The sequence below is a fragment of the Musa acuminata genome, chromosome BXJ3-7, assembly GCF_036884655.1.
Source record: "Musa acuminata AAA Group cultivar baxijiao chromosome BXJ3-7, Cavendish_Baxijiao_AAA, whole genome shotgun sequence".
In the NCBI taxonomy this organism is placed as follows: Eukaryota; Viridiplantae; Streptophyta; class Magnoliopsida; order Zingiberales; family Musaceae; genus Musa; species Musa acuminata.
The window spans coordinates 34,412,638-34,422,118 of NC_088355.1; the positions used below are offsets into that span (position 1 = coordinate 34,412,638).

Below are 9,481 nucleotides of genomic sequence, written 5' to 3' on the forward strand. Positions count from 1 at the left end.
GATTCTATCAACAATATAGATAATGATTTCTCCGCATGATCTTCTACTTTGGTCCAAGATTGGTGTCTCTTATGATAGCACCATCTTGTGGGGTCCATATTAAAAAAATATTATTGAGAAAAATAAATCATGATAAGATTATCATGATACTCTCAATATTATGATATTATATTATCAAAATTTTAAATCATAAAAATTATAATAATATGTTATCATGATTTTAGATATTTTAATGATTTAATAAATATTTTATATTTATTATTAATTAAAAAAATTATATAATTATCATACCTTGTAATTCTATTTGTGTAGATAAATTCTATCAATAAAATTCAATTAATCTTTTTTTTTCTCGGTAGCTTCTATGATGCATGACAACCGACGGCTAGCTTAGCGGTTGTCACAGAGTGTGTGGTCTAAAACAAAGTCGGTAGCAGGGATGTGATTGGTAACATGAAACATGCTAATTCACGAAAGAACCACATTTGGACGAAAGAGTGATATTAATTGGCTCCTTTAATTTTGAGGAACGAGGATCGTTTGATGGAATAAGCATGATATTGGTCGATAGGATGCCTCACTATCCCCTCTTCCTCTTCTGCACGTATCATCACTTTCAGAATCCATCAAAACAACAACAGTAAAAGAAAAATAGAACGTTCCCCCCCCCCCCCATTCCTCTCCGCTTTCTTTTTTTATATTAATTAAAAAATAAAGAGAAAAAAGAGGAATTTCAATTTAAAAAAAAAAGGGGAAGTTGGAGAATTTTTATGGTCGTATTATTATTAACTCTCTCGCTTCCTCCCGTGAAAACAATCGTACGAGGTCGAAGAAAACACGCCCTTGTCGACCGTCCCATCGCGATCAGACGGCGTCAGGGTCGCAGCACCGCCGGCACCGGACGAGCCCGTTCTCGTTGCAGGCGGTGCACGTCCGGAATCCCCCGCCCGCACCGCCCTTGTCATGGTAGCACCGTCGGGACCCGCTGCAGCTCCTGCAGAGCACGAAGCGGACGTCGCCGCACCACTCGCACGCCCTTCCAGTCGCCTGCGCTGCCCCCTCCACGTACCGCCTCAGCTCCCCGGCCTCGTGGAGACGCCGTACGTCGTCGGCCCCGCCGACGTGCCGCCCCCCGATGAACAGCTGCGGAAGCCCGAGGTGCCACCGGCGGACGCCGAGAACGCCCTTCAGCTCCCGCAGGAACCCGGCGTCCATGGAGACGTCGCGCTCGTCGACGGCGACGCGTAGGCCGCATAGGATCGCCCGGACGGCGGCGCAATCCTCGAAGGTATGGCGGACAGCGCGGAGGGAGGTGAAGTAGAGGACGACCCGCTTTTCCTCACCCGGTGGGAGGCCGAAGGGGTCCTCCGGCGGGGAGCACCACAAGCGAAGGGCGGAGGAGGCCGACCGAACGTGGTGGATCACCGGCGGAGGCGGCGGCGGTGGTGGGGGCCGCGGACCACGGGACGGGGATGCGGATGCGTCGTGGGCATCGTACTCGTCGAGGAGAGAGAGGAGGTCCTTGAGGGAGGAGGATGAGCGGATGATGGACGAAGTGGGCGGCGGAAGCTGAGGCGGTGGCAAAGAGGAGGTGGCGGTGGTGGTGGCTCCGCCGCGTGGGAGTCGGTTTCCCCACGGCGCCCACATGAATTCGACGCACGGGAGTGAGGAAACAGACCAATGGAGAAGGAAGAACAAAGAGGTGGTATCCAATTGGGAAGTTGGAACGAGGGAAGGAGCGGAGAAGATGGGAGAGAGTTGGGAATCAATTCCTAAAGGTCCCAAAGAGAACAAGGGCTAAGTTTAGCAGAGGAAGAGATAGAATGGAGTTCGGCTTGTATAGGGCCAAGAAAGACTTTACTTGGGCCGGGCCTAAATATAAACTTGCATGCCCAATTTGGGTTGGGTATGACAAAGCCCAAGAAAGACTTAACGACACGAATTAGCTTTCGTTTGCCGTACCCACTGCCGTTTCAGGAACAGCATCGCCCGTCCTACCCCGGCTTCTGCTTTGGGATCACGGAGGAAGCTGAATCTGTGGAGACGAGATCCGGTACGGAGCTCAAACCCTAGCCCTAGATAATGGATCTTCACATCCTCCGGCTGCGGCCCCGGTTTCACAGATTGAATAGGGCGAGATCGGCGAGATGTCGGGTAGTGTCGACGCGGCGGGGGAGCCTATCCCGACGTCGGCCGTCGTCATGGCGGCTGCCAAGCATATCACGACGCGGTGCCGGGCCGAGAACGTGGCCTTCATCAAGTGCAAGAAGAAGGATCCCAACCCGGAGAAATGCCTCGACAAGGGCCGCCATGTCACTAGCTGCGTCTTAAACGTGTAAGGATCTCGGTACATTTACCATAGTGATTTGGCTCTCTATTCTTTGAATCCCTAAGTGATTTTTGTTCTTTTAGTTTAGTTGATAGGTGATTTGTTCAAATGAATATGGATTTTTGCGTTCCTTTTTTGTGCTTCTTTCTTGATGATCAAATGGTGGCAGCCATATATATTGGAAAATTTTGAATTTTTTTTTTCGTTGGTATCCACAAGACGAAAGTAGGTTAAATTTGCCACCCTTAATTTATTTTTATAATATCTAATAATTTCCAGTGTTATGCCTTCTTCTGCATCCTACAACTACACTTCTTTAGATAAACAAAACCATGATTTAGAGATGGTTTGAAATTATTATAACAATGATTAAAAAAAATACCACAATCATCACCACCATAAGAACCTAAATGCAATCAAGTAATCATGCTGATAATAAGGGTATTGCCCCTACTGAAGTAAAATGTGTAGAGAATAAACTGTTAGAAACATTCTGATCGTGTTTTTGGATCAGAATTAGTCCGTTCTTAATTTCTGTTATCCTATGATACACTGGGATAAGCAGGAAATCAGTCTAAACAATTTATATGAACAATCATGTGTTGTATCTGCCATGGCTGTGCTTTGCAAGGATGCACAATTGCATTATGTAGCTAGCACCACTCCTAATGTAGCAGTCTGTAGTCAAATTTCTTATTAGCATATAAGGAAATGCAGATATATGGGAGCAAAATCTAGATAGAAAAATTACTAGTTGGCAAGCATATGTGGTGATGATATGTGTTTTGATGACTCCCAATTTTGATCTCAACTTCAAACGAGAATTGATAAATAAGCCGGCAACGAAGACGGTTAGCTCTTTTGTTGAGAATGACATAGGCACATGATGGATGGAATCTGTCACATTTTACAAATGTTCTACATTAATGCAGATGCTAGAGATGGGAGATAACATAGCTGGTGGAATTGATTTATTGTAGCCTGGGCAAGAATATCACTCTTCATCAGCTAAAAACAGTGTCATCATGGATGCTTGCACAATATTAAATGATGATGACTACTAGAATAACCATCGTTGCTACAAGAGATTCTAGAGTACCATCTATTTTGTGCTATAATTAAAAGCTATTGTTCCTAATGGCGAAAATCCTTACTGGCTACAGAGAGTAGATACGTTGATGTACCCAAGAATAAATGTATAAATAAGGGGATGTTATCATGTACCCAAGCATTGCTTTCTGTGTGTTTTCACATAGATATTATTATACCTGGCAGTTGCTATATTTGCAAGTTTTACTGTCCTTTTGATTTTCCTTTCTATGTGTTTTAGAGGTGTGCTGGCTTAGTGAATAGTGTGAGATAATAACTTGAAACCATGACAGCATGATGTTAGACAGCAGAAGGGAGATAGCGATGCAAGAGGCGAAGGGAGACATGAGAAAATAATTTTTGTATCCTGAGGTCCCACCATATGAGTAGTCATGAAATGCTCCTTTTTGTCATCCATGTAGTGGAGAGCTGTAAACTGCAGCTGAAAACTAGAAACTTACTGTCAGCCTCATCGATCTCAATGATCCGCAGAGCTGGTAGCATGTGGTCATTTGTATATGAGAATTTGTTGCCATCAGTTATGAAATATCGATCCACAATTTGAACTGCTTCAATTTGGATGGCACCTATTATTCTTATGAACTATAGCAAATCTGTCAGCAAACATTTAGCTGTTCCTTCTAAGCATTAGAACTCCTAAAGTATAATATCATCTTTTACATACTAATTATGATCTAGGAGTGTGTAATGATGGAATCAAATTCGTGTAATATTTCCTATATTTTTTTAACCATTAGAACTAGAAACTGTATTTCGTTTGAACTGTTTTCCTACAAATAAAACTTTAGCAATTAAATTATCAATCAACTAGTGTTCCATTTCTTGCAGACTGAAGGAGCTCCACTAGAATTGCCCTAAAGAGATGGATGCATATGCGGGCTGCATGTATACTACACCAACGAGTTCGACCTGTGCCGTAAAGAGCAGGAAGCAATCGAGAAAGCTTGTCCGGTATCTGAGTAGCACCGGGAGATTGCCTCCCATCATCTTCAAGTAATTCACGAGAAACACAATTGTCTCAACATCAAATTTCTTGCTAACCAGGGTCTGTGCAGGACTTCGTTCTTAGAATTGCATTTCGGTCGAACTAATGATGCTCAAGAAACACTCATCCGGTTTTATCAGGAGAAATAAGCTATCAGAACAAATGCATTATATATAACTTATTCCGTCTTTTCCCTTGTTACTGTAAGGTTTGGAGAATGATGCTGACCATTTGGTGGCGGCTCGTGTGAATCTGATAATTTTATCGATAAGCATCTACTTACTGTCATGTGGTCGTGCAGATTTCGATGCTATCCTTGTCGACCTTTCAATTTCGACAAGAATTTGCCCCAATTACTTCTGAATTCAGAAGAATGCTCAGTTTTGGTACATGTATTTTTGAGGTACGGTGGCTTCCTGAACTGAACATATCTTTGTTATTTTGGATGTCCTAATGTTATCCAATTTATATAAGCAGCGTCAACTTATAAGAACAGCTCCTACAGGTTCTCCGTTGCATTGATGCTGTCCTGATGTGCGCAGCCAAAAGTTACATGAAGCAAAGCTGCTCACCATCAGCACGATGACACTGCTTTTAAGCAAGGAGCTCAGCTGAGCCTTGAAACTGGAACCAAGAAAAAGGAAGTCAAGAAGACACAAAGCTACCGCTGCCGTTCTGCCAAAAGACGATAGACCTCCGTCCCACGCCACTATGATCCTTTTCAGCAGAACTCAGGACTCGTAGCAACATCACTCCTCACAGGGTCTGCATTAGAGATCAAGCACCAAGCACCCCAAGCAAGCTACTTTCCATCAAAACTAACTAGGTGCAAATAAAGGACCATAAGCAGTAACCACTGCAACTACATATGAGGAAGTCACCAAGAAGGAGAAGAATCGGATGACGAAGAAACGGAAACCCTATAAGTCTCTGCAGCACTCACTGAAGTTGCTGCCGACCGTAATCCGACAAAAGAAGCCGTGCGGCGCATCGGCGGGAGCTTTCTCATCGCGGTCAGTGCCGGGGAACACTCTGCTTCGTCTTCTTCGAACCTGAAATGCGAAGGTGAAGTGCCAGGCGTCTCGAACGGGGTGGTAAGACTACCGCCGACGCCATCGTAGATGGGATTCGAGATGCGAACAAAATGATCGGCAGAGATCGAGTCACTTGAAGCCGAGGAAATGCGACGTATGCCGGGCGAAGACGTCGCCATCGAGAAATGGCAGTCCACCCGCTCAGATGTTGGCGGCATCGCCGCAGCTGCTTCCAGTTTGGGGATGCTGAGGAGGAAGCTCGTTGGGGCTTGGAGTACGCCAGGGAAGCCGAGGGCCGTCGAGAAGGGAGGCGGAGGCTCCATCTTTTCCGCTGCTGACGCCGCTGCGCTGCTTAAACCGGAGCTCGTCGTGGTTGTCGTCTCGCACCGGCGGCTTCGGCAACAGAGCAGGGAGCAGAAGAGGTCGACAAGAAGGACTAGTAGAAGAGTGAAGACCAGAGCAAGACTCACAGCCACGGTCAACGCTGCTCCCATCGCCAACTTGCTCGTGCCCCTCATCTCTTTTCTCCATGGGAAGGTAACGACGCATGCGTGAGCTAAATGGAGGCGCGTACTCCGCCGGGGTTCTTTTTGGCGGGAAGTCGTGGTTTTGGGTTGACCACAACGAAGGCGTCGGAGCTGAACAGTCATAGGATTCCGTTATCGCCGCGGTTTGTGACTGTTTGCGTGCGTACCTGCATTCGTTACCGTCTCGTAAGCCGGAAAAGTTACGAGTTAGGTGAGGATCTCAGTGCACGGCCGAGTTTCTAGGCATATTAACGCAGTAGAGAGAGAGAGAGAGAGCGTCTCCTTAAAATAATGGATTACTAAAGCAAAAGCAGTTTAATGGATAGATGTGATCTCAAAGTAGATTTATGTCTCCAATTACAGAGGCCACAAGCAAATGGTTGATAATGAAAGCAGGTGGTAGCATTTAAATTAATTTGTGATTGATGTATCTTATCTTACATAATAAAGAGAAAGTAGAGAACAAAAAATAAAATTTAAGTAGAAAAGTTTTTAACTTTTTTTGTTGGAAAAAACAAATACTACACTGGAGATTTGAATGCAATATTCTAAAGATTTGATTGTAATTTTCATGGAACATATTGTAAATTGTTCATATTTTATTTATTATTCCTCATGAGACATAAATTTCCCGGAACTGATTGATAACTTTGATGAAACTCCTCTGTGTCATTACATATTTAATACATATTCCCTTTGACAATAATCTTTTTGTGTAATATCTGAGCTTTTAGAATTGGTTGCATACACCAATTCTTGGATGTTGTTGTGCTTTGCTCCACCACATGTGCATCACGACAGAACAAAACGAACGGGCATTGCGGCACGGCCCACGGCATCATCTTGTGTTGGATCCCTTTGTGGCGCCGCTGAAGACAAAACAATACTAGGAGAAATCCCATCAGAGAACCGAACGCGAGAAAGAGAGAGCTAAGAGTGAGAGGAAGCATCCTGATCTCCTGGTACTCGATCTCCTTCATCGAAGGACTCCAAGTGCTCAAAGTATTTAAAGCCTATAATTCGCATCCCTCTTCTCCTTCTCATGTGTTGTTAGCAATAATACAAGGCAGCAACAATTCAACGAGCGACACACATTTTAAGCGTTACTTCTCTTCAGATCCTTACTATATAACTCTCTTTTCCCAATCCATCTCAACAAACAAGTCATTCAACAAAGATTGATCTTCACGTAGAAGATGCATCCCGGTCGATATGAGTTATCCTTTTTCCTCCTCCTCCATCTCTACTTTGCCGCCTTCATTTGCACCACAGGGGCATCATCACCGTCTCTCTTTGATGGCAATCTTGAGCTCCCGAGAGGTTCCATTCCAAGCATGTCACTAGAACACTTAGACCCCACCCTTCCCCCGGCCCTCCCCACCCAGACTCCGCACTGTTCCCTGGTCGTCCTCCAACAGAACTTCGTCGACACCGTCGGCGCGCCGCCGGCCTCCGCCAGCTATGCTCACCCCCCGGACTGCCCCTTCCCATGGACGCGGGTCGTCCTCGAGCTCAGCGTCGCCGCCACAGACCTCCAGGAGTCCCGAGTCGCTGCCATCTGGATCGACGGCGCTGAGGTCCTCCGCACCGCCACCCCCATCCCCATGGCTCGCGGCGCTTTCTGGCGCGTCCACAAGGACGTCACCCGCTACACGGCCCTCCTCCGCCGCCTGGCTGATGGCGGCGGTGTTATCTCCATGATGCTGGAGAACTCAAACAAGGTCCTTCCCGGCGTCTTCAGCGCCAACGTCTCCCTCCATTACTACCGCGGCCCGGTCGACGACGGAAGGTCGAAGTCAGTGTCTAATGCGGCGCACCCCTCCGTCAGATCCCTTTACCGCGAGCCCGCGGACCTCGTCCTCCCCATCTCCAAGCCCGACGGACAATATGGATCCGGCTTTTGGTATCGTATTGACAACGAGACAGGCGTCGAGTCCACCACCGTCGCCATCCCCAGAAACACCTACCGCGCCGTCCTTGAGATCTTCGTGTCGTATCATGGCGAGGATGAATCATGGTATACTATGCCATTGAGAAATAACTATATTCACCAGTCAACTGCAGCCAAGGTTTCGGCACCGCGGGCCAACGGGGCGTTTCGGCAGGTCTACGCCACAATCGACAGGAGGTACGTAGGCGGGCACGTCCCCTTTCCGGTCATCTACTCGAGCGCCATCAACCCCGTCTTCTGGTCCCCGGTGGCGGCAATCGGCGCGTTCGACATGCCATCCTACGACCTCGACCTGACGCCGTTCCTGGCGCTGATGCTCGACGGGCGGCCCCACGAGATCGGGCTGGGTGTGCGCAGCGCCCTGCCACACTGGCTCGTGAACGCCAACCTCCACCTCTGGGTCGACTATTGGTCGGATGCAGTGCAGGCTGGTCCGGTGGAGTACTTTGCCCCAACCATCCAGATGAACCGCAACGCCGAGTGGCGCAACCCCGATGGCCAGTCGGAGATCGGGGCCGAGGGGCACGAACGATTTTCCGGGTGGGTGAGCTGGTCGAGGGGCAACCTCACCACGGAGGTGCGGCATAAGATCAAGCTGAGGAGCCAGGTGCAGGTGCAGAACCGCGGGGCGGTGACCCAGATCGATTTCATCCTCAAAGAGAGGACGATGGTGACAGTGACGAGGCGAAACCAGTGGCTTGCCCGGGCGCAGGCGGTGCTGGATGCGCCCATGCAGGTGCAGACCGCGATCGTGAACGCGGCGGGCAGGCCGGCGATGAAGAAGACGCGGCTCTTCCACCAGCTGATGGAGGTGGTGAGCCTGAGCGAGGGTCAGGCCGGGGCGACGACGACGACAGAGCTGACGGACCGGCAGGATGCGGAGGGATCGGCGCTTGTGGGCGGCAGATGGGGGAGCGGAAGCAGCCGGTCGTCGTACCAGTACAGGGACGGGAGCAAGTGCTACTCCCGGAACGTGGCCACTGCTGGCGGAGCGGTCATCCAGGACAGGAAGGCCTCCTGCTTTGCCATGGCTGATGATGATGCCTGAGGACGTGAAACGCGTGCATGGCTGCTAACGCTTTGCTTAGTTAATTGTTTTCACAACAGTTGCCCGTTACGAGGATTAATAAGACATATATGTAGTAATCCTTCAATATCATACTTCTATCAATCACATAGCTTTGCACCTTAAAATATGTCAAATTAGGTTCATATGGTGAGTTAGCATAATAGTTTTTTTTTGTTGATTTGTTAATTGCAAGTTTACAAAAGATAAGTGTCTTTGGAAGACCTAAAAAGGCATCATGTCAATAAGCACAAACACTATTTATCTTCTCTCTTGTCCACTTTAAACAAAGGCATCAAGCAAATATGTCTTCATGACTAATCAAATATATGGCCATTTAGGCTTCTCCTACCATAGCTATATATAGCTTTGTTGAGAATAGCCTTGTTGTAGTGACATGCAGCCCATGTCTCTTCCACCTTATGATATTATTCATCAATAGTACCCAACTTATGAGCTATGATGTGATGCCCCAACCC

At 47.5% G+C, this 9,481-nt stretch overlaps 3 protein-coding genes and 1 pseudogene across 3 annotated transcripts; 2 read left to right on the plus strand and 2 right to left on the minus strand.

Moving 5' to 3' along the window:
- Positions 1 to 740: 740 nt before the first annotated feature.
- Positions 741 to 1,675, minus strand: LOC135642613 (uncharacterized protein At5g39865-like). Its single transcript, XM_065158909.1, has one exon. It carries the CDS (start codon positions 1,645 to 1,647, stop codon positions 865 to 867), a length of 783 nt encoding a protein of 260 aa, XP_065014981.1. The 5' UTR covers positions 1,648 to 1,675; the 3' UTR covers positions 741 to 864.
- A 448-nt stretch (positions 1,676 to 2,123) lies between these two features.
- Positions 2,124 to 5,182, plus strand: LOC135642615 (NADH dehydrogenase [ubiquinone] 1 alpha subcomplex subunit 8-B-like; annotated as a pseudogene).
- Positions 5,183 to 5,301: 119 nt separating this feature from the next.
- On the minus strand, positions 5,302 to 5,976 carry LOC135642614 (uncharacterized). Its single transcript, XM_065158910.1, has one exon. The coding sequence runs from the start codon at positions 5,974 to 5,976 to the stop codon at positions 5,302 to 5,304; it is 675 nt and encodes a 224-aa protein (XP_065014982.1).
- A 1,205-nt stretch (positions 5,977 to 7,181) lies between these two features.
- LOC135642911 (peptide-N4-(N-acetyl-beta-glucosaminyl)asparagine amidase A-like) lies at positions 7,182 to 8,984 on the plus strand. Its single transcript, XM_065159391.1, has one exon. The coding sequence runs from the start codon at positions 7,182 to 7,184 to the stop codon at positions 8,982 to 8,984; it is 1,803 nt and encodes a 600-aa protein (XP_065015463.1).
- The last annotated feature ends 497 nt before the right edge of the window (positions 8,985 to 9,481 follow it).